The sequence below is a fragment of the Ovis aries genome, chromosome 4 (genome assembly GCF_016772045.2).
Source record: "Ovis aries strain OAR_USU_Benz2616 breed Rambouillet chromosome 4, ARS-UI_Ramb_v3.0, whole genome shotgun sequence".
In the NCBI taxonomy this organism is placed as follows: domain Eukaryota; kingdom Metazoa; phylum Chordata; class Mammalia; order Artiodactyla; family Bovidae; genus Ovis; species Ovis aries.
Genome location: NC_056057.1, coordinates 62,015,943 through 62,040,995, shown reverse-complemented (window position 1 = coordinate 62,040,995; position 25,053 = coordinate 62,015,943). Strand labels below are relative to the sequence as shown.

Here is a 25,053-nt window from a genome sequence, read left to right as displayed (position 1 = left end):
AAATTATTGGGTGATTTTAATGGAAGGTGGCTTAGCTGCCAGTCTATGGACCTCTTCTGCCTGGGTTTCTGGTTTCTAAGGGTTTTCTCCTCCATGTCTTTGGAGTCTGATCCCTGGGGACATCACCTGTTTTGGAAAGCACTCCATAGTAACCAACTAAGAATTTGGTTCAACCCCTCTCATTAAAAATTAATCATGTCCTTTGCTTCTCCAGTAGGCTGCTTCATTTATCTGAGGACTTGCCTTGTTCTTGTCAGCTTCCCTCCAGAGGCTGAAATCCTGCTCTGACCTGATATTAAAGCCATAATACTTGGTGAAGAACTAGCCTCTGCTGCAAACATCAGAAAACTGACTGCATTCTGGATGTTGTGCTTGGTTCACCTTTTAGGATGTCCTAGTCCTATACAGGGCTTCTTTGATACCAATTTCACTGCTCTTCCTGTGGGACTGGTCTTCCTTCTAGAATGTGTTCTAGATTATCCCCTCTCTTGCCCTTACTGGGTCAAGTTGCAATTCCAGACCCTACTTAGCTTGTCTTTTGCACTGTGGTTACCTGGGCTATGTTCCAGAATATGACAGCAAATCTCAACGAAAAAGCACTACAAGTTGGCACACACTATACAGATCTTGTTAAGCCGAGAAGGTGTACCATGGGTGTGTTATTAAGTCTGCCTGAGTAGGGCAGTCCTGAACTGTAGAGCTTCGGTTCGGCCTTGACTATGGGATTTCAGACAGAGCACTTAACCCATCTAAATATCAGCTGAGGGCTAAGGGGTTTCTGGAAGTATTAGTTATCTTGTGAATGCCTTAGATAGATTCTAAACACATCTAAACGTTTGTTTCTTCATAAATAATCTTGATAAAAATAGAACCCAGGATCTACTCTGTAGATCTTGATCATACAAATCTTAGGTCACGAAATTTTATTTAGACAAGCTTCCAGCTAATTCGGATGTATCTCCATTTAGAAGCACCACTGAACCCCATGCTCTTTGAGGCCCCTTCCAGTTTAGACACTGTTTCATTGTAAATCTAAGTGCTGGGGTTGCCACTCTTTGTACACAGCCTTCCCAGTCCTGGCTAGCTTCCTAGTACAGATTAATTTAACACTGGAACACTTCTGTGGTGCTTTTGAGAAGCAGCAAGCACAGAAAACTTTTTTAAAAAGCATCACGATCAATAAATAAAAACTGCAGTACTGAATCTGAGTTGGAAATATCAATATAAATGTATGATGTATTTTGTCTTTTAAAAACATAACTCCAAGCTCTGTCTACAAAAATGCCTAAAAATAATCACCAGCTCAGTAGTAAAAGGCACACTGAATGTCCAGATTCTGGTTGCTAAATACCAAAAGGAGTCAAAACTCCATAGAGAAAAGGCAGGAAATGCACAAGAAGAACCTGGAGTATCTTGTCATGCCAGAATGCCTGAAAGCTTCCAGGGTCATCTGTCAATAGGACTCAGAAGCCAACCAGAGGTATTCCTACTTTCTCTGTAGTTGTTCAGTTGCTCAGTCATGTCTGACTCTGTGCCACCCCATGGACTGCAGCACGCTAGGCTTCCATGTCCTTCACTGTCTCTTGGAGTTTGCGAAAACTCACGTCCATTGAGTCAATGATGCCATCCAACCATCTCATCCCGTTGCCCCTTTTCTCCTCCTGCCCGCAATCTTTTCCAATGAGTTAGCTCTTCACATCAGGTGCCCAAAGTATTGAAGCTCCAGTGTCAGTCCTTCCAATGAATATTCAGGGATGATTTCCTTTAGGATTGACTGATTTGATCTCCTTGTAGTCCAAGGGACTCTCAAGGGTCTTTTCCAACACCACAGTTCAAAAGCATCAATTCTTTGACACTCAACCTTCTTTAAGGTTCAACTCTCACATTCATACATGACTACTGGAAAAACCATAGCTTTGACTATACAGACCTTTGTTGGCAAAGTGATGTCTCTGCTTTTTAATACACCATCTAGCTTTGTCACAGATTTTCTTCCAAGGAGCAAGTGTCTTTTAATTTCATGGCTGCAGTCACCATCCACAGTGATTTTGGAGCCCAATAAAATAAAGTGTCACTGTTTCCATTTTATCCTCCCATCTATTTGCCATGAAGTGATGGGATCAGATCTACTTTTTCTAAATAAGATAATTTGGACACTGATAATGACAATAATGGCAACCTATTGAAATGTAGGACTTCCCAGGTGGCGCTAGTGGTAAACAAGTCATCTGCCAACGCAGGAGACATAAAAGACATGGGTTCGATATCCTGGAGGAAGGCATGGCAACCCACATCAGTATTCTCACCTGGAGAATACCATGGACAGAGAAGCCTGGCGACTTACGGTCCATCGGGTCTTTAGAGATGCCCAAGGGGAATATTTACAAATAAAATGATGACATCTGGATGAGCTTTGAAATAATCTGGGGTATGTCAGCTCGGTGTGGGCGGGGGTACAGGTAAAACCTCATTGGCCATGAGTTGATAATTGCTGAAGCTAGGGGATGGACACTGGCAGGAAGTCCTGAGTCCAGGTTCTGCTTTCTTCCTTCCAAGCCACGCAGTACAGGGCTCAGACAGAAGGTGTTTCTGGAACAAGATCCCTATTGTTTAAATCCAGGTTCTATCACTCACTACTTGTTTGATCTGGAAAAAGTTTCTTAAGTTCTCTGTGGCACATTACTTTTTTTTTTTTTAATAAAATAGGAATAACATTAGCTTGTTTCTTTTACAGTTACAGAATGAAGATTGAGGGAGGTGAGGCACACAAAGCATTGAACGGTGCCTGGTTCAGAGTATTCCAGTTATAATTACTATTGTCTTTACTATTGTTGAGGTAGTCAGTTTTGGGAGGCTTCTCTCTCCTCCTTTGATCAGTGAGGATCAAAGAATCCTCACTGTAATAGAACTTTCTGCTTTATGGGGCAATTATGCAAAGAAAATGAGGCAATAGATGTGAAAGTGGTCTGAAGAAATTAAAAGTATTCACAAGTGCATGGCATTTTTCTCCTCACTGCATCAATAAAAAGTGGCAGATATGAATAAAAATTTGGCAGTCTCAGAACATTTATCCTTATCTGGAAATTAACGTACACTGGGCAAAAAACAGCCTTGTATAGATTTAAATAGCATCCACAGTTCTACTATTTTAAGTGGTTTCCTATATATCTGTATATATCTTGAATATGGTGGCCTGTGCACAACCACAATTTTATTTAAAAAGAGAAATGGTAGGACACGGTATCTATTTGCAAGAAGATGAAGACAAAGTCATTCCCTTCCATGAACTAAATGTCAAGTAACACAGAATTATATTTAAGCACCAGTTTAAATGCAGGATTTGCATCTAATCTTTCTTCTCTTTTGGGGTGTACAATTTTATTCAAAAGCTTCAAGCCAGTAAAAACAAAAACAAATACAGAATAACTTCTAAATGAGTTAAGTCTCCCTGGGGAAATGGGGAACAAAATTCAAGTTCTATTAAAATGTTCCTTCCTTTCTAAAAGCTTTTTATGTCAACACATGCACAACAAAAAATTTGAATGGTATCATCTAAAAATAAGAGTTTCAAGCATGATGTTGGGTTCTAGCTTACAAGAAAAAAAAATTAAATCAGCCATAGCTGCTACTTCATCTTACAAATGCATTTTCCTAGATTTATGCAAAATATTTTAAATATAGCTGACAGTGTACTTTGAGAAGAGAAACAAATTATACATATAACAAGATGTCAAAAAGGAATAAAAGCATCTCAAAAATAAAATTCCAACAGCTGAGACAGTCCTAAACCTCTTAAAACAACTTAAACATGATAAAAAATCTAGTTCTCAAATGTTTTAAAGAATTGAGACAAATTTATCATGGGAAAATTTTGACCAAAACCTAAATATTCAATAAAAACCAAGCCATAGCTAAGGATGATATTTTTTCTGTAACAGTTATGTCCTTACTATGAAGCACTTATACCTTCTTCTTTACCATAAACTCTTGATTAAGCTAAGAAGAAGCTGAATCTGTTTAATTTGCGGTTTTTCGAGAGGTTTTCATTCTATTCTAAGTCAACAAAATGTGCCTTTGCTCATAATTTTTCTCAGGCAGACTTAAAAAAAATTTCTTTCCAGTATTTTTTTATCTGCTGTTTTTCTCAAGAAAATATGACATTCTCTCATAAATTAACCCCTGGAGACCTTTACCTCATGCTTGTCAGGAGCTATGAAGTTCAGTTGGCAGTTTGAGTCATACAAGATCGAGAAAGCGAGTTCAAGCACCTCCTGCAAGAGATTAGAGAAAACACCACATTGAAGACAATTTGCACGTTTTGTTTTTCAGTTACAAATAGCTGCAGATTGAACATGGAATAGCGCTTGTAGTGGGTCTAGGCAAGTGGAGTGGTAGTGAGGCTGATAGGAAGAAGGACAATATGTTTCAAGATTCACAACACATTTCCTTCTGTTCATGAGAGGGCTGCATGAACCAATTCGTTCAATTCTCAAGACAGTGCATGGAGCAAGTGTTACCATTCCTCTTTTATGGGAAGGAGCTCAGAGAGGTTAAGTGAGTTGTCCAAGGCCACACAGCCCCAAAGCTATGCTACTTTCCTATCTTCAGCACCTCCCTCCCAGGGAGACCATGGAAAGTAGTAAACTCTTTTGCAATCAGCAATGTTATGGGCTGCTCTATCTTTCATCATTTCCAAAAAGACAGATGTTCATAGTGGGTATAAACTTCCTAAAGCATGGAAGCTACATAGGAGGTAATGAGGCTTCCGGATGAATCCACTATCTTTAGGTAGTATGTCTGCCCTTTGAACTCTGAACTACTGTAGAGCAAAGGCTATACAAAACCTAGTTTTATCCTAGAGTAGCTGCAGGGTATAAAGGAGAGTATGGGCATGAGTGGCAGAATAGCTGGATTCATCCATTGGTGAATGTCTCTTCATTCGAGTGCCTGGGTTCGTTCATAGTACAGACTATGAGACAGACCCAAAGGGCCAAGGACTAAGTGAGGCTGTCATTCCATTGTAGCTGAATGACCTTGGCCGAGACACTCAGTGTTGTACCTAATATGTACGCTAAAATATGCTTCTCAAATTGTACATACTATACAATGATAGATATAATGATTATTCTACTGGATTGAGCGGTCAGCAGGTACACTCTTTGGAAGATGAGGGTCACTGAACGTCTCAGCACCCTGTATTGTGTTTGTGTGTGTGTGCTAGTCATGTCCAACTCTTTGTGACCCCATGGACTGTAGCCCACCGGGTTCTTCTATCCATGGAATACTCCTGACAAGAGTACTGGCGTGGGTAGCCATTTCCTTCTCCAGAGGATCATCCTGACCCACGGATCGAACTTGCATCTCCTGTGTCTTCTCCACTGCAGGCAGATTCTTTACCATCTGAGCCACCAGGGAAGCCCCTCTCAACACCCTAAAAACTCCTAATTTGGAGGAAAGAGCCAAGGGAGTCCACATCGATGCTCTGCATCAGTACAAAAGACAGTGTTAGTCTACCTCCTGTCTCTGTGTCTATTAGGCACCACTGATGGCTGCCCCTTTCCCTCGTGGTATGATCTGGGAGCTGCATTCTCAGTAACCACCCACAGGCATTCTTTCTTAGGGAGGTAGACCTCTCCACATCCTTCTCTACCTCAACACCTGTCAGAGGATTTGTCTTTGGCCAGTGACTCACAGCAAGAATGCTCCAGAAAGAAGATGGCAGGGAGAAAGATGAGGTCACTGCCTCTAGATTTCAGAATTCCAGATGAGAAGGAATTCTCCCAAGCGGACTCCAAAGGCTCAGCATTAGGTGTATTCCTCTCCTGACACAGTCAGCCATCAGGCTGTTTGTGGTGCTCATGAATTCTGTGATTGGCTCGACTCTAGCTGTCCCCTCATTAAGGGAAAGCAGCTTTTGTTCTGAGCCCAGACCTACCAGCATCTCATCCTCTTAGAGTATCCTCACCCTACCAGAAATAGAAACAAGTGAAGGAAAAACTGCTGAGTCACAGACCAGGATCTCTTCTGCAAGACTACCCACTCTGAATTTTTCATTCTTTTTTCCCTTAGGATTCTATTCAAGTAAAGATCAATAAAATTGGAAAAGAGTTCACCAACAAACAAAAACAATTTCCCCATAAGTTTAGCATCTCTTTCGGGTCTTTTAGTGCATAATGAAAATGGTCATGGGTCCTAACAGTGGTACCATAATTGGTGTCATCCTTTTAAAAAAGCCTGTAAGGCAGCCCATATCAAGAACAAGCCGTCTCACTTTTGGAGTTACTCCTAAAAAAATTCAAAAGTAAGCAAAACTGTATATACTATTATCTGTAAGAACATAATAGAACAGAAAGACAGAACATTGAGCTCAATCATGTCCAACTCTGCGACCCCATGCACTGCAGCCTGCTAAGCTCCTCACTCCATGGGATTTTTCAGGCAAGAATACTGGAGTGGGTTGCCACTTCCTTCTCCAGGGGATCATTCCATCCCGGGGATTGAACCTGGGTCTCCTGGGTTGTGGGTGGTCTCCTGCATTGCGGGTGTATTCTTTACCAACTGAGCCACCAAGGAAGCCGTAAGAATGTAATTTGAGGAACTAAATAAATGTCCTCCCTTCTTTGGGTAAAACATTAAATAAAGAAATCACAAATTAGCAACCTTGTGAAATATATGCTGCTAGGCATTAAGTATAATTACAAACATTCGATTTTAAGTGGAAAAACAAACAAGAGAAATGAACATTATTTACATACTGATCACAGCTAGGAACAATGTCTAGCTGTGGTTGGAGACTGGAACTGAATATGTGAAATGAAAATAATTATGTTAAGGTGCTGGGATCATAGGTGATTTTTTTCTTTTAAAAAACTGAAAACATTTTTCAACAAAATGTTAAGCTCTAATCTCCTAAATTCATAAAAACTGTTCTTAGATGAGAAACATTGATATACATGATGATTTCTTTACTAATCTTAGTGTCATCCCCTGGAAAAACTCTGACTCGTACTTAATAGATTGAAGAGAAAGGAGAGGAGGGGCTTTGCTTCTGGACACCCAGTCAGTACATCATAGCAGCACCAGGTGACCTTCAGACGTCAACAGGAAAAGGTGAAACTGACAACGGATTTCTGATTGATGGTAGACCATGCCTGCTGCTCTGCTTAGGGCAGGCACATAGCTAGTCATCCTCTTGCTTACGACAGCAGGTGTGAGCATCCCCAGAGCCCAGACGTGGCCTCTTGACTGGGTGCTGAAGTCACTTGAGACCAGAGTGTCAGTGTGGTTGTCCTTTGTGACACTTTCTCTCCCACAGGGCATGGAGCAGGAAGAGAAAGGAGAGGGGGCTGCCAACTTTAGGTTTTGCCCTTCTAAGGCATTTACCAGGGAGGACGTGAATGAGAGGAACTGTCATGACCTAGATTTCTGATAAACACAGGCAGGGAATAGGAAATTCGTGAGAATGTCAATCCCCACTTTAATTTCACCAAAGCTGCCTGGGAGGGGTTGGAGGAATTACTTCTCTGAGTCGCACGCCTGCGTTAAAGCCTGCTATCACTTATAATGAGTTTTATTGACGTCCCCAGTTGGCTGTCATTGAGGCTTTGGTGGAGGTCAGCTCTGCAGCACTTTGAGCCGGCAGGCTGCAGAGCTGGCAGCGATGGCCTCTCGGGCTAACACTCTAGAAGCGGCCACCTGTCCAAACTGTCTGTGAGGGAGAGAGGTGCCAGGAGGCGGCGGAGTAAGCAGTTGTGGATCTGGGGCAGCATCCCCCTCAGGGCTTCTTGTCACACACCACAACACTCTCTTAAATATATGATGCTCTGCGGTCTTGCTACTCACTACCTAAGGTCTTTCATTCACTCTGGATCTAAGTCAGTGAAAAATCATGTCCAGGAGTAGCTTATTTCCGTCCTCCGTCTCACTAATTCATACGTCCTCCCCTCATGTGTGGAGGAAGGCCTGGGATAAGCCAGTTCCGTGGTTGGAGGATACAGGAGGAACTCACGCTATGACTTCTGACCCCACTCAACCTTCTGGCCCTGGGTCTACTGACAAGGCATACAGGGTCAGGGGATGCGCAGAGAAATTCTGGGCATGATGGTGTCTTGATTTGGGGATTTCCACCTTCTAGGGTCACGTGATGGGCTGATGGAATATGAGAGTAGAGTTTTATACAACACAATTTCACTGTAAAGTGTTGGCTTCCACTCCTTACTTTATTTTGGGATGACTTGTCTAGTTTGGCCATCTCACCTGCCATTCACTTTAATTATGTTGGTTCTCCAGCATCTATCCAGGTTATCTTGAGGGCAAAGCATTTCGATTACAGATGTGGATATAACTTGGCATGTGTGTGTGCTAAACATGGCCAGAGAAATAGTAGATTTCATAGCTATAAACACTGCGGTTCATCTATACACCTAGGAGTTTGACTTTCTACTTTAGAAGGCAAAATCAGTCATTCATATATGATACAGTGAGAGGATCTTGCCTTCTGTAAAGTAGCTTTATGTCTGGGCCCCATCTCTCCGAGCATTATTAGCCAATAGTTCTCCAACCCATTTTCATCTCTGTCCCCACCAATCCTACCGTGAATTCAATGTTTCTCAGTCAGAGGATGTTCATCAGATGTCAAAAGGCCACATGCACCTTTCATCTATTGTTTCCTTCTCCTAGAAGGTCTTCCCCTCTCTTCTTTTCAAAACCCAGCTCAGACATCACTCCCTCCATGAACCTTCTCAAAATCCCAGGCTCCCTTTGTTTCTAAATTTACTGGGCCATAGGCACCATTGGATCATAATAGCATGGAGATCATTAAATCTTGTATCTGCTCTAGACACAAAATATCAGGGGCCAGGTCGTATTTATCTTTGGATTCCCAGCACCCGGCACAGTTCTGGTATAAAGAAAATACTCAATATAGTGTGAGTATGAATGATGAATGAAGTAACTCTGAATAAAAGGCTTTTTACTTAAGATCAGGATTATCATCTTCTAATATAATCTGCTTCTTATTTCAGGTACATTAATCATACTGGAAAAATAAATCTGGGCTCTGGGCACGGTGAAATGGAAGCATCTCTCAGGTCAAACATATTCCTATCCCTTTCATTGATATCTGGTTAGAGTTTTCCTCCGGTGATTACATGCTAACAGGATAAGTACCAGGACTGCCCACTTTCAAAAATACAGTAACAAATCAACTTTATTTCATGAATCACAGAGTTTGAATTTAGAATCCTTAATCCTTAAAAGTCAAATTCTTCCAATTCGACTTCCATTCACCCATGAAAATTCTGTTCAAGTATCAGGGATTTCCTACTCTCTGTGTGAAGAAGCCAATACTTCTTGTGTCCACTGAAATGTGTCTGTTGCACCAACTTCTTTTAAACAAGTTGGACAGCTCCAGGGGGACAGGGCCATGTCTGCCTGTGCATCACTCTGTGCCTACAGCCCTCCCATCTCAAGGGCTCTAATGCTGACTGAGTGAAGGTCTCTATGGAAAAAGACCTCTGCCTCAAGGGAAAGGATCAGTCCCTTTTCCTTTATCTATTTCTTGGACCTTAGACTGTGCCTGGCATGTCAGCTGTTGAATGAGCAAGAAGTACTACCAGTTACCAACAGATCTGAATGTCCAGTTTGCCCTGCTCATAATTAAGCTAATGAAGAGTCCTGGGGCATAAAATGTCAGACTCTACTGCCTAGCTGGAAAAGCTGAAGAGCCAGCAGCAGGCCTTGGTTGCTGCCCACTGCCATGCCCTGAGAGACCTCCTGTGGACACACTTTGGCCAACCCTCCTTTTAAGTTGCAGGTCTCCTCTTTCCATCTCATCCCATCTCATCCTCCACTGCCCCCTTCTCTTTTTGCCTTCAGTCTTTCCCAGCATCAGAAGGTATGGTTGGATAGCATCACTGACTCAATGGACAGGAATCTGAGCAAACTCTGAGAGATAGTGGAGTACAGGACTTAGTGACTGAATGCAACAACTCCCCTGTCCTATCCAGAAGTCCCAGAGGTAGGGAGGAGCAGGCCTCTGGATCCCTGGGGAAGGGGTGTGAGTGGGTTGAGGAAATAAATTATTAGAATTTGGGGTTTCCTTTCTGCTTTCTTATATTTTCCCTGATGCATCAGATATATGAACACTATTAATTACAAGACAAATTATTTTCATACAAATGAAAGAGCCAGGCTAGCAGAGCTGCTACTACCTCTCTTAGCCCTCTAGGTTAGCAAATCCCAGAAAGCAGCCTTCATTTGAAGTCTTATCTATGTGTTTACAGCAATGTGTCCCATTTATCAATCCATTCTTCCATCATCCAACCACCTCTCCATCCGTCCATTCATCTATCACTTATTCATCTGCCCACTTGCCCAGTTTTCTATAAGTGTCATCACAAATTTTAAAAATAAGGTTGGAAAAGTCATTCACTCAGTTTGTTTTGTTGGTCTCCTCTAAAGGGAGAGGAATCTGAAACAAGAAGGCCAAAATCAGCCACATACATCCTAGGCTCAAATGAGCTCATCTCCATACCTGTTTTGATATTGATAGCTTGTATCTTTCATTTTTTTTGGCTAGTCAAGCTAGAAATTTCAATTTCATTTATATTTTCCAAGGACCAAGTTTTGCTTTTGTTGATTTTCTCTACTATTTTCCTGTTTTCAATTTCATTGACCTCTAATATTTATTATTTCTTTTCTTCTGTTTTCTTTAGGCTTAAATTGCTCTTCTTTCTCTAGTTTTGTAAGGTGGAAACTTTACTAATTTTAGACCATTCCTCTTTCCTAATATATGCACTTAATGCTATACATTTCCCTTTCATCACAACCCACCCATTTTAGTAAGTTATATTTTCATTTTACTTAGTTTAAAACATTTTGTTATTTCTGTTTAGAATACCTCTTTGAACTATGGGTTATTTGGAAGTGTGTTCTGAAATTTCCAAACATTTTGGGGATTTTCCATCTATCTTTCTGTTATTGATTTCTAGTCTAATTCCATTGTGAATTAGAATATAGTTTGTACGATTGTTACTTCTACATTTGTTAAGATCTATTTTATGACCCAGAATGTGGTCAGTCTTGGTGAAAGTTTCTTGTGAGCTTGGGAGAAATGTATATTTTGCTGTTGAGTAGATTTTCTATTAATGTTAATTGGATCAAGTTGATTGATGGTGCTGTTCAGGTCATCAATATCCTTATTGATTTTCTGCTCACTTGATCTATCAATTACTGACAGAGGGTTACTGAAGTCTCCAGGATAATAATGGATTTGTGAATTTCTTCTTTCAGTTCTCTCAGTTTGCCTCATGCATTTTGATCTTTGTTCATCCCATTACTTTCACCTTTCTTAGTTTTTATATTTAAGTGGGTTTCCTGTAGGAAAGCAAGAAACTTGCTTCTTATCTACTTATCTACTTGCTTCTTATCTACTCAAATAATCCTGTCTTTTAATTGGTGTATTTAGACCACCGACATTTAAAATGACTATTGACATAGATTATGTCTGCCAAGTTTGTAACTCTTTTCATTTGTTGCATTTGTTCTTTATTTTTTATTTTCTCCTTTTTCTTTTTTTAAAAACCTTATCCTGTTTTGAGTATCCTTACTTCTCCCTCCTGTACATTTTGACTTTTCTGTCATTCATTTCACTTATCCAGATGCTATAGATATAACACATTTTAAAATTATTATTTTAAGCACAGAGTTACCTTTTAGATTAATTAATAAGCAAAATATATATACTTTTCTTTTACCTTCACATATTCCTTCCCTAATACTCTTCCATTCTTTACGTAGATTCAAGTTCCTATCCTATAGAATTCCCTTCTGGCTGAAGAATTTCTTGCAGAGTAGGTCTGCTGGTAATGAATTCTCTTGATTTTGTTTCTGAGTAGATCTGGTTGTGAACTCTGGATGTATGTGACTCAGTGTATCCAGATTCCATGGTGGTGGTCTTCCCCTGCACTATCAATTCTAGGATGGAAGTGACAACTCCTAGGCTCTTTACATGTTTGAGTTGAATGAGAAGTGTTTTAAATAATTTTCTGTGCCTACTTAGAGCTCTTGAGTCCTGGCAAGTTGCTTTGCTACCAATTACACCACCCCTAGCCTTCTTTAAGTTACAGACTCTTATTGCTTCCAAGTTCCCCAAATTGTGTCCTGGTCAGTTCCAAGTGTTATATAACCACAGGGACCTCAGCCGGAGCTGAGCAGAGCTGGTACTTCCCAAGACTATACTCTGACTTCAGGTGGTCTTGAAAGAAGGCAAATCATGAAGGCTGGGGACTTGCTGCTTTGGTTAAGGATGCTCTTCTGGAATCTGATGAGCTGTTGGATCCCTGTTTCCCCACGTTGTGGAGAAGAAATAAATGCTGTGTAACGAATAACCTACAGACCCTAAGGTATGCCCTTATGTGGCCCAGTGCTTTATATGATGGCACTGTGATAGGCTTGACATGGAAGGAATTCTTACGGACTACAGGTGAATTATACTTAATGTAACTTAAGAAACAAAACTCTTGTTATCAGTCTTTGGCTGTATCCTCTCCTTTATTTTCTTCCTAAATAGTACTTTTGTAGTACTTTTGATTTTCCTCAACCATGGATCTTATGCAGACATAGATTCACCTTCATCTTACAATGACTGAAACTACAGGGCAGGCATAATTCATGTCAACTCTGATTGATAAATAGGATATGTATAATGTTTATACTCTTCTTAGATACTGGCACAGGACAATAAAGAAGCAGCCTACTGATCAATGTGATATTTTTGGTACCAAGGTGTCTGAAGCCTCCAGATCAATCTGATTAATCTTGTTCATATGTGGATACTATGGATCACAAAATGCCAAAAGGTGACAAAAACTGCTCCCTGATGGCCCCTCCAAGGGCAAATGCCTCCAAACTGGGGACAGAGGAAATTGCTCTGCCTCTTCAGATAATGCTGCCCCCACACCTTCTGTTACGGGATGTAGGCTGTCATGGTGAACAGCATGATGGGAAGGGTGAAAAACATTGCAATGTGAAGAGTATCCAAGCAATATACACCTTTGGGAACGTTTTCTCCCTTGAGCTGAATCTGAACTGTTTCACAATATTTCCCATGATGTTGAAGAATAGTAGGCCTTGACAATTTTTCTCATATTTTTGGGAGTCATCTGGTCTCTCTTCCATTTCCCAGACTTCTCTGAGACCCCACAGGGGTAACTAAGAAGAAGGAAATGGAAGCGATTGGGGAGGAAATGCAGAAGGGAGACTATGAACATAAATAGGGTAGGAGGGGCCCAGAGGATGGAGACGCGTGGAAAGACTTGAGAGAAGACTGGTCACATCAGTGAGGGCAATTCCTAGGGCTGCACATGGGCAGGAAGTGGGAGAATACAAGACGTGGTAGGGATTCAGCAAGTGATCAGAGAGAGAGTAAGACTGAGAGATGTAAAAGGAATCAGGGAAGGAAAGGAACTGAGTTTAAGAGACGTGTAACTGCCTAGCACATCTGCGCGCACACACACACACACACACACACCAACCACACAGGCATAGCTACCAAAGAAGGGCCCACTGTAGTCACTAACTGCATTGTGCAGACAGAACTACTTAGAATAATTTGGAAATCATACCTTATTTTGTTTAAGGGCACCTTTCTCTTTCATATGAGGGCAGTCCTTTCCCGTCACCACAGCTTTGATATCTGCCACCGGCACTGAAATTCGTAAGAGAAAATGAAAGTAACTACATCATGTGACAGCGTAAGTATCCATGAAATAGCAAGAGTAAGTATCATCGAGTCTGTTGGTACAGCAACCATTCCCAGACACTATAGCAGGAAGAGAAAGGAGATGAAAAGAGAGAGAAGTCAGGCAGGCTCCAGGACAAGGAACTAAAATATACTCTTAATATTCTGGTAGAAAGCATTCCTGGGGAGAAAAATCTATGTTCATAAGTAGAATTTGTTTCAAGAAAAGAAATACCTAAAAAAAAACAGATTGCACACAACAATAAAAAAACCCATCATAGTTGTGTTAAAAGTGATGGCATTAGAAGAAACAATAATGATAATAAGTAATAGCGGTACTGATACTGATTTTATGGAAGACATCTACATGCCCGGAGCAAATGCCAAGTGCTTCCTATAGACTGGTATCTCTTACTATAGTAGTGACATCACTTTAGTTTCTGAGTTTTGGATAATAAAGGGAGGTAACCCTATCACAAAAAAATCTATCAACATAAACCATTCTGAACTCTCACTCTCCAAATTCTCCCTCTTGCCATCTCATTAATTCTCACAACCATTCTGTGAGGCAGGTTTTGTTATTCCTAGTTTATGGACAACAAAACTAAACTCAATTAAATAAAGGGAACATTCCTTTCTGTTAGGGAAATGGTAGCTGGCACTTATCTTGGAAATCCTGAGAATAATGCAGTTAGATAAAATGATGTTATCTATCGTCTTATTCAGGACTTGTGGGAAGATAAAAGATATGGAAAGGCTTTTGCCCTTAATGCTTTTGTTAAGATCATCTGATGGAGAGAAGGCTGCAGGATGGTTTGGAAACTTAATTTTAAAAAGGGACAGAGTTATCTGTCCCTTTCTAACTCCTAATCTTTCAGTCCCTCAAGGGATTCTAGGGGCTCAGTTAGGATGTGCAGAAGCTTTGATTCATCAATTTCTTGGACTCCTCCAATGACGAAGATAATGAGAGATTTCACCATTAAAGTTCACCTACTTTTATTGGGGCGTTGGGTTCTGGGGGTGACATTTAGATGGAGATAAAATAAAAAAATATGTAGAATATCAAAATGATATAACAGGAAGGCTCTTTAAAAGCTAACATTTTCTGGGTACCCTAAAGTTGCTAAGAACTGTCCAAATCCGTGATACCTCCAGAGCTCTCTTGAACCCTAGCGAAGAGTGGTGCTGTGATGAAATCTTCTAGGATTCTCTGACGGCATCCCCTGCTCTCGGTCCCAGCACATGGGCTCCTCTAGCTTGGACTCCTGGTTCTAGATTCCTTGGTAGATAGGACTTGTTCTCACTAATAACGATTCTGGGCACATGGAAGACCATGCTTCTCAGCAACTTTTGCATTTAGGTGGGGCTGGATAATGATTAGCTCTGGTAATGAAACATGAGAGGAGATGGCCTTGCTCTTTTTCTGGCTGAGGCAGTGAGAAGCCCACGTCCATCAGCCTCTCTTCCCCAGCCGCAGGGACTGGTCAGGCCACGTGGTCCCTCCAGATGGTGCAGCTCTGGGATGTCAGAGCAGCCGTCAGCCTGTGTCCCTGTGATCATGCAGAGCAGTCCTTTGAAAGCACATGTCAGTTATATAACTGAGGAGCAAGAAATAAACTCCTGTTGTGAGCCAGCGAGGTCTGGGGGGTTATTTATCCCTGAAGCTTAATGGCAATGCAGCCTCTTCTGAGTGGCCTGACCCTTGACCTCGGACCCCCTTCCTCCCCTACCTGGCTGCTAGGGATCGGCATCTTCTTGTAGACAGTCCCTGTGATTCCTGAACTTTCCTTTGATCACAGCCACTGACTTCAGCTCTTCTCAAATCCATTTTCATAACCAACAATCAACCCTGTTCTCAGTGGCCAACCTGGCTACCTACTTGCTATTCAGGGAGGAGATACTTGGGCACTTTGGGAAGTTGGGTTTACTTAAGTGTTTACTTTTCAGTGGAAGATGTACCACTGAAGTCAATTTGTGATATAATTAATGTACAAACTCCAAAACCCTTCTCAAGCTTTAGATGGAGTTTGAGTAGCAAGCACCTTCTAGAAAGTCTTCTGCTGTTCAAATATGTAACGTGCTCCGTGACTGAGAGAGTGTGTCTATGACTGGTAAATAGTAAGTTACCCCTTGGCTTTGAAAACCCATCACGTGGAACAGGACAAGGGGAACACAAAGGTCTGTCGTGGGAGCAGTCTTCAGAATCTCTAATAAGAAGGCAGCAGGGGACAAAAGGCATGCTTCCACCGTGCTGGTGGCAGTCCATATTTCATGTTTCATATGTATCGACCCTGTCAAGGGGAAAAGCTGCTGTATTTCTCACAGGATTGTGGCTAAAAGGAAAACACAAAATTCTAAAAATCTAAAGATTGTTCTTTGGAGAGTTTGTTGTTGGATGCACTGGAAAATTAGGCATTGGAAAGGCCAAAATGTCACCCACCAGCAGAGCTGGACTCACAAATTTGGAATCTATACTTTAGGAGGTGACAGAGGGCTCTTGATTACTTCAAAATAGGACCATTTCCATCAGGTCTTTTTTTCATGTGGGAGCAGCATAATAAAGTGGGGTTCAGAGATATGAGAACCACAAAGGTCACCATTGGTTCCCTAGCCCCCACTCTAACTCCTTGGGGCCTGCCCTCATATCTTTCAGTGCCATTTTCAGTTTGAGCTGGATTGAGACAATGTAATCCAACATTTTCATTTTATAGATGAGAGGACTGAGGCCTAAAGAGAAGAAATATGTCACACAGCTAGTGAGGGACAGAGCTGAGACAGCTGCTTTTTCTTCTATTCCATGGTCTCTTGCTAGGCCATGATTTTCTCCTATGTTTGGAAGATGTCAGCTCCCGAGATCATGCTAAACACATGTCAGACACAGCCCTGGAAGTGGTTATCACTTCAGATATGTTCAGGAAGCTCTTTAATGGCTAATATCTGTGGGAGAAATTTTAACTGTGATTTATAACAGAAATGCCACTGAAAAAGTAAATGTGGCCATCATGATAAAAATTGTTCTAGCTTTCACCCTTGGGAACGAAAAAGTTGAGGCAGAAATCACCTCAGGAAGCCAGTAAATTGAGGCAGAAATCACTCCAGGAAATAGCCAGTAAGCCATGATCACTTGCTGTAAACATAGCTCTGCTGTGGCAGAGATACAGAGGAGGGGCAGGCTGATCCCAGGACAGTTCAGTAGAGGATCTGGCCTCTAACTGGGCAGTCTGGAGTGGCTGGAAGAATCACAGAGCCTGGATTTGAATTCTAGATGCACCTACTGGCTATACCACTTTGGGCTTAAGTTCTTGGAGCATAAGCTTCCTTGTGGGTAAAAATCTGGACCGGGGGCTGGATAGCTGCATTCAGGTCTTTGCTCTGTTATTTACTAGACACGTGGCCTTCAACAGGTTACTTAATTTTTGTGTACCTCTGTTTCCTAATCTGTAAAAGAAGGGCAATGGTATCTACTGCTTCAAGTCATGGGGAGGATAATTTGTTATTATGTAGAGCTCTTAGCACAGTGCCTGGTATAGAATAAGCACTCCAAATATATTATTTGCAATTATTCTTATTATCAATAATCAGAGTTAATTCTCTTTGTAGATTGAGGGCCCTGAATTACTTAGCATGCTTCAATGACCCAAATCGCCCCACTCTGCTTTGCTCTGGCCGCCGCTCCTCTCCTCTGTGGTAAGAGGCTTAATGGTCTTGTGTGAGGGACTGAGCCCTCTCCTCCCGGCCCCTTTGATGCAGGAGTGAAGAGCGCTGGCCTAGATTCTCTCAAAGGGCGGTTCTGAGAGGTGGGGGCACTGCTGGAAAGCAGTGGAGTCTGGTTATAGCGGGGTGATGAGAGTCTGCATGCCTGATGGGAGGAATGTGGGGCGAAGGGAGCTAAGGAGATGTGGACTTTTCAAGGGCCGTGTTTCCTGCCAAACAAAAGGAATATGAGAGAAGAGATTTGCTAAACTTTTAGGCACGAAGACAGCTGAGTAGCCCTCAATCTCCACTTGCACTCTCTGGATTAAGAGGGTTCAATTACACTGTTTGATTCATCAATATCTCAATATTCAGCTGGTTAACTTAAGGGGTGGAAGACAATTTTCCCATTGGTCTCAAGAGAGGGCAATCGTACATGGCAAGAGCAATGGCACTTGAAATTAATTAAAGGAACAGCTCATTTTTCTAGTGGAATGAGGTTTTTGACTTTGAAGGGCTTCAAGAGGATGGATTATTTTGCTCCAGGCAGAATGCAGAATTGGAATTAAATGCAAACCAGGTGGCAGGCCTGAAGCAGCAAACTTTGGTTTCCGAGGCTGGGGCCTTCTCATTTCCTGCACAAAACAGCTTCATCTGATTTCATTACATGAATATTCCTCCTCTCTGGCCCACCTGGCACACAGATATAATCTCTTTAATACACACACATCTACACACGAACACCTGCACAGGTATGCATTCTGGTTTATCTTACAATGGGTAAACTGTTTGTAGAGCACCTCTTCTGGAACTCTGAATTCCTAGATTTCTAAGGCCACAGGGGAAAGGGCGGACAAGAGTTTCAGAGCCACAGTCGGAAGGGACTGCTGCAGTGCTTTCTCTGAACAAGCATCACGGCCATGACCAGAAGCTCTCCAGAGATCTGCAGCTCTGTCCTGGCTCTTCTGCAACCACCCTGGCAAGCTGGCTCTCCCTGGCATCGGCACTCCAGTTTCCAGTCCTTGGAGATGCAGGCCTTGGTAGAGCTTGGGGTCATCAGCTTGTGGACAGTCTAGAGACGGCCCCTATACAAGGCTTAGGTGCTGTCCACGCCCTGACCTTCTCTAGGGGGAGAGCTACTGACTTCCTAAGCAGCAGAGCCAGCTAGAATGAGAGTGCTCCATTTAAACTGCAATCTATGGGTTGAGAAATGGAATAGATCCCTATAAATATGGGGATAAAGAATACAATCAGTGCGTGGGGGAGCCGACTCACTGGGCCATGTGGGTCAAGAATGAACCCAGATGAGTTTTCTTTTTTCCGGCCCAGACCACTTTCTCTATTTCCTGGCCAGGTTAAGAGAGAGGCAGTGGGAGAGTCTGTAGAGAGCTTCTGGTTGCTACGGCCGACAGTAACCTCAAACGCTTCATTTTACCACCTTAAAGCTCTGATTCCAAGTGGCTGGCCTTTGCACAGTTCTTTTGAGCTCATGAGAGAGGATTCTCAGTGAATTTTTCACCAGTTAATAGCAAAGACAGGAAAATGAAGACACTCATTTTTAGAAATGCCATGAGATTTTCATACAGCTAATTTAGTGCAAGGGGCTGTCCTTTATTCCAAGGTTAGGCCTTTCTGGTCTTTCCTTTTTTTTGTGATCGAGTTTTTAAAATGAAGGGAATGTGATATTAAATTTTAGTTAGGTTTTCTTTTTTAATAGCTTTTATTTTTTTCCCTGCCAAAACCTGAAGTTGGCAACCCACTATCCACTCAGTTCTTTATTCTTTTAAAATTTTTATGTATTGGTGAAAGCCAAATTTAGGGACCCACTGGGAAGCATATCAGATAATATCTAGCCCTGCAGTTCTCACTTTAAATGCACATGAGAATCACCTGGAGGCCCCATGAACCCAGAGACTGCTGCTCCATTCCCAGAATTTCCGATTCATCAAGTCTGGGAGGGAGGATCTTGGAATCTGCATTTCTGTAAGTTCCCAGGTGATGCTGCTGCTGTGGATAGTCCAAGGAACACAGTCTGAGAACCACTGTTCTAGCTTGTCCATGGTGGGATGGAGGTTTTCTGAGACTTAAAGGGAGGGTCCTTATCACAAAAACAGAGGCCTAGAATGACCCCACAACAGGAAAGTATGTATAGACACTGTCCCAGACTCTGCAGTACTGGGTTTCAGATTTCTTTCCTTTCCTGTTAACAATGGTAATAACATGGGCTGAGGAGGCAATGCTCCCATGAAATAAGATTGCTTTCTGAACTAAATGACACTACAAGGACCAGACTGTCCCATTTTTAAGCTGGAGGAAGAGAGAATATTCCAGGTTGTCTGTCTGATATGTCAGCCTAGAGCCTGAGTGTGTCAGGAATTTGCTACTCGTGGTTTATTTTCCGCTGTGATGGCTAAGAGCTGCAAGGAAGACAGTACAGCTTGGACTTCCATGGGCCCTGGGGCGATTTTAGGGAGGTGCCAGGATCTAGGGGTAAGGATTTTATCTGTGAATTATATGATTCATGGCAAGGTCAAGGTGACTTTAAAAAGCTATTTTAAAGTGTCTTTACTTTTTCCTCACTGTTTGATTTCTCTACCTGAGATATCCTCTGACGCTATGTTTAACTTTATCTCATTTCTCTTCCAAATTAATTCATTACCTTTGTGTATTAAAAAAATTTTGGGGGGGCCATGCGGTACATTGGATCTTAGTTCCCCATCCAGGGATCAAATATACACCCCCTGCATTGGAAGCATGGAGTGTTAGCCACTGGGCTGCCAGGGAAGTCCCTACCTTTATGTATTTTAATGTTTCCATAATACTTTGTTTAATTTATATACCTTGTTGTTGTTTAGTTGTTAAGTCATGTCTGACTCTTTTGTGACCCCATGGACTGTAGCCCGCCAGGCTCCTCTGTCCATGGCATTTCCCAGGCAAGAATACTGGGGTGGGTAGCCATTCCCTTCTCCAGGGGATCTTCCTGACCAAGGGATCGAACCCTTGTCTCCTGCATTGGCAGGCGAGTTCTTTACCACTGAGCCACCATTCAGTCAACTGTAATGAATAAAAATGGTAGGGTATCAAACACACAATTCAGGTGAGATTATTTTGGATCATCAGAAAAAGACAGCTGACAATCAGGTTTATGCTGGTTTTGTTTCTTAGAACAGCACGTGGACAGGAAATATAAAAGTGGATGTTGGAACTCTAGATTTGTATCTTTCAGGACAGATGGGTGAGTATTCCTTTCCCAAACCACAAATCCACCAAGGTCTTGTGCTTGATGAGATGGCTCGGGCCAGGACTCACAGCAAGGTGGGCCACACCCAGTGGGTTCACTTAGGTTAATAGTCTTTCTGTATGATATTCTGTGACCAGGAAACAACCAACCAACCAACCAAAACTCAGGCCTCCTACACAGAAGAGACACTTACGTTTGTCCTGCAAGGAATCATGGGGCACTTCTCCCTGGGGACTTTCTTCCAGATCTCCATAGTGCAGGACCTTGTGGTTTGGTGAAAGCCGACAATACCAAAACTTGTCTGAGGGAAAGACAAAAAGAAAAAGAGAAAACACAGATTTACCAGGTAAGTGATTCTGATTTTCAAAAAATCAGAGCCTTTCCTGACAGAATAGGCAGTCTCTTTGATTTTAAATCTTCAGAAAGGGATGAATTCTAAGAGCCCTGGCAGTTGGTCCCTTCTCAATTTTTGTATGCAGTTAGCTCCTGTCCTTCCAGGTAGACATTTGGTGCCACTGGGAAAGTTACCAGATCCTTTGAGGACAATGGCAACAAGTCTGAGGTGGTGACTTCCAGAGGAGTATTTCATCAATATCTATAATGAGGAGGGCATGATTAATTATTCAGTTAGGCCTGACAAAGTAGGGAGAGAGATGAAGACAAAAGAGCTTTCTCAGAATTTTTCTGCTTCTACTTCCCTCTGTGAGATTCTAAGACTATTGAGATATTTGTGCCATATCTCAGCTGGCATAGTAAAGCCTTTACCCCTGAGGCCTGCACACACAAACTAATCATGAATATATTGTTAGGATGCTAGTAATCCATACACAAGAGGTGGGATTCATGAGGAACCACCCCAAGTCAGAAATGTATCCAAGAATGAGGATGTCACATTCATCTCCTCTCTAATCTGTAGAGTTTAGCTCTCTTGAATAGGCTTGATGAGTACCTTAGGATCATCCTTATAATTAACTCCCTTAGCGCAACTTCATCTGCTCCCCCAAAATGTAATAACAAGTTTTTAATGAGCTTGTGAGTGCTCTTGCTAGATAAGAAACTTAAATTGTGATAGTGATCTTTGTGTAGCTCTCAGGACAGAGGGAGACGCTGCCTTCTCTGGGAAGCCCTCTGTGATTATTGCAGCCAAGGGGACTCTCCCCACCCTCTTAGCTGCTCCAGTGTCTCCTTTGATGATTGGTACCCTCATAAATCCCTTAGTATTCCCATTATCTGCCATAGAACTTAGGCAAGCCACTTGCCTAGTGGGGACATGAGGAACAGTTATTAACCAAAGAAGAAGACTCCAGGACACGTAACAGTCCCGACAGTGTGGCAAGCCAGGGCGCTCCGACGACAGCCACGGCCTTCACGGCTGCACTGCACCGATCCCTTGGCACAATGCCTGCCATGGAGAAGCTGCACAGTTGCTATGGGCTAAATTGATAAATGAAGACCCAAAAGGGCTCAGTCAAGATGTGTAAGTCACAAAACATCCGTGACCTGTAAACCCTTTGTGCAATTACGTAGTTGGCAAACATGGTGGCCTGGGTCAAATCACCCCATTACTGTGTCTACCAATACAAATTGTTCTGAAGCCAATCTGACCAGAAAGCGCTCTATACCATTTAACAAAACTGTTCTTTTATCTAAAATTGCTTTCACCAAAAAATTATGTCTTAACTACAGTTCTTTTAGTAGAAAACCAAGTTTTAAAAATGGAGACAAAAGTCATACAGTGAACAAAGGAAACGCCCAACTTGATCCACAAAAGCAAAATGCTCTGTGATTCCTTTCTCAAGTAGAAATAGGGTTTGAGAATTCCTGAATGTAGGCTGTATACAGCAATCCATATATTAAAAAAAATCTAAACTCCAGTGGAAAAATTTGAGAGGAAAGAAAATGTTATTTGAAGGCTAGGAAAACATCTGGAATTGCTAAATTTTCAAAATTCTGTTATATATATACACTCAACACACGGAGGGCATTTCAAAGGGAGAAAATAAAATCATTCCCTGAATAATTCATAACCACTTCAATTAGGCAGCTTTCCATGAGGAGAACATATTTGAGAGTTTGACTTGTAATTCACAATAGGAAAACTGCAATCTGATAGAAGTGGTCTAAGCTTCAGCCATGAGCACCAACATGGTTCTTGGGGGCCTGGCATGATGGACTATAGAGATCTCTTCAACCCAAAGGACTTTCCACCTTGTCTAAATAAACTGTGATGACCACAGCTGGAAAAACTTCCTGGAAAAACTTGCTATAGTGCTTTCCTTCCCCTGCTACCTCTGAGGTGGGACTTTGGCTAAGTTAGCAACTGTAACAGGGTAACAGAAAGCTGGGAGGGAAGCTGGTGAGCAGTAGCACTTGGACACGCTGGTCTTATTTTGAGTAAGGTCTTAGCCTGTTCTTTCTAGAAATCCTTCACTTCTCAAGCTGAGGTAAACTCAAGAGACTAGCAGTGCTAACATGAAGCCCAGGAGTCAACATGGCATAATCAAAGAAGACTGTCATCCTCAACATATTTGGGGGAGCGTTAAGAAAGTTAAGTGGTACAAACATATATTGTGGAGCTAAATGCTGCAACACTTCAAAAATTCACTGCATATACTTTCATGGCTTGTCTATTTAATAGGTTAAGTCTGTTTCTTCAGTGACTATTTGCAGAGTGCCTACAGTGCTCACAGGACTCTCCTGGATATAGCAAAAGTCATCAGGATGAAAGGCAAACATGAAGGACAAAGCCAGAAAGCTCAAGGAGAAGGAGCTCTCTCAGTTCTTAGTGGCAACTTGAAGAAAGATGGTGGAAACACTTGTGTCTCAGGTCTGGGAAATATGGACAGTGACTCAGCAACTCTGCCTGTACTACAGGGAAAAACAGAAAAAGGAAAGATCTCTGGTGCAGCATATTTCTACATTCAGAGACTACTGGAATCAGTGGCTACTTATCATGATGGTTGAAGATAATCATCTTCTTTGCAATGTTGTAGTTGCTATTTGTTTAAAGAAACACAAAAGGCTACTTGGAAGCCTGGAAATCTACCATAACACTACAGTGTAGAGTTGACAGATTTTCCTCCTTCCAGAGGACTAAATTCTCTTGACTTCTTTTTTTTCTTTGTTTTCAGATCTGAAATCCCTGGGCTTCCCAGGTAGCTCAGTGGTAAAGAATCTGCCTGCCAACATAGGAGACGTGGGTTTGATCCAGGGTTGCGAAGATTCCTGGAGAAGAAAATGGCAATCCACTCCAGTATTCTTGCCTGGAAAATTCCATGGACAGAGGATCCTGGCAGGCTATAGTCCATGCAGTTGCAAAAAAGTTGGACTTAACTGAGCATGCATGGGCACCAGAAACCCCTGGTGTGTATGCATTTATTTATATATTTATTTATTATTATTGGAGTATAATTTCTTCACAATGTTGCTTTAGTCTTTGCTATACAATCAAGTATACAACTATACTTGAATCAACTATACATATATATACATCCCTTCCCTCTTGAATCTCCCTCCACCCCCACACCTCCCTGCTGCCCCGCTCCATCCCACCCCTCTAGGTTATCACGGACAACTGAGCTGAGTTTCCTGTGTTACACAGCAGTTCCCTTTAGCTATCTGTATTCCACATGGTAGTGCGTATATGTCAAAAAATTTTCCCAATTTGTCCCACCCTCTTCTTCTGCCCTGGAATCTCTGGACTTTTAAGACACCACTATCTTTTGGTTTTCCTTATACCTCTGACTACCTCTTCTCTTATCCCACAGAAGTTCCTCTTTCTCTCTCTACCACCAAAATGGTAGAGAGCAAAAGATCTGTGCATCATCAATGTGAGTGATGTTCTGCTCCTCCCATTAAATAAGAAGTCTTAGATGGATGACAGAATATTGGAAAAAGGGCTGAAGGGCTTGGGAAGGTTGTTCTGATTCATAGACAAATGGGTGGATGCTGAGCCAGTCTCTCCCTCAGGATAAAGGCTGGAGTCATTAGCTCTGGGAAGGTTTAGAGGCATCATAACTTGAGTGTCCGTCTTAAAGGCAGAGCAGCTATAAAGGAAGCAGAGAAGCTGGCTCCAGCCAGCATAGCACACTGACTTGTTGGGTGAGACAGTTCCAGCATTAGCCACTGGTGGCAGCTTGATTTGCAGTTTCTTTAATGGTAAGCAAAACATGTATCTTCTTTTCAAAACCCAGCATGATGTTACTAGTTCCCCAATCCCTTTGGGCAATGAATGAGTGGATTGTGTCACTGAAAGCAATTAGCAAGAAGCAGTGAGAACATTAGCAAAGATTGTTTACTAGCCTTTAAAGAGAAAGCAGGAGTTAATATGGAGGTCTTTCAGTCAATTACAAATGTTACTACATTAATAGCCATTTTT

General features: G+C 42.0%; 1 protein-coding gene across 7 annotated transcripts in view; it reads right to left on the bottom strand.

Annotated features, from left to right (window-relative positions):
• The window catches only part of ELMO1 (engulfment and cell motility 1), a 581,422-nt gene that overhangs the window by 2,017 nt on the left and 554,352 nt on the right, over positions 1 to 25,053 (bottom strand). For all 7 annotated transcript variants that reach the window (XM_060414767.1, XM_027968620.3, XM_060414768.1 and 4 more), the window contains 3 exons: positions 20,869 to 20,976; positions 13,626 to 13,708; positions 4,194 to 4,271 (listed from right to left, as the gene is read on the bottom strand). In XM_060414767.1, coding sequence (XP_060270750.1) covers positions 4,194 to 4,271; positions 13,626 to 13,708; positions 20,869 to 20,976 — 269 coding nt within the window. The remainder of the gene's footprint in view (positions 1 to 4,193; positions 4,272 to 13,625; positions 13,709 to 20,868; positions 20,977 to 25,053) is intronic.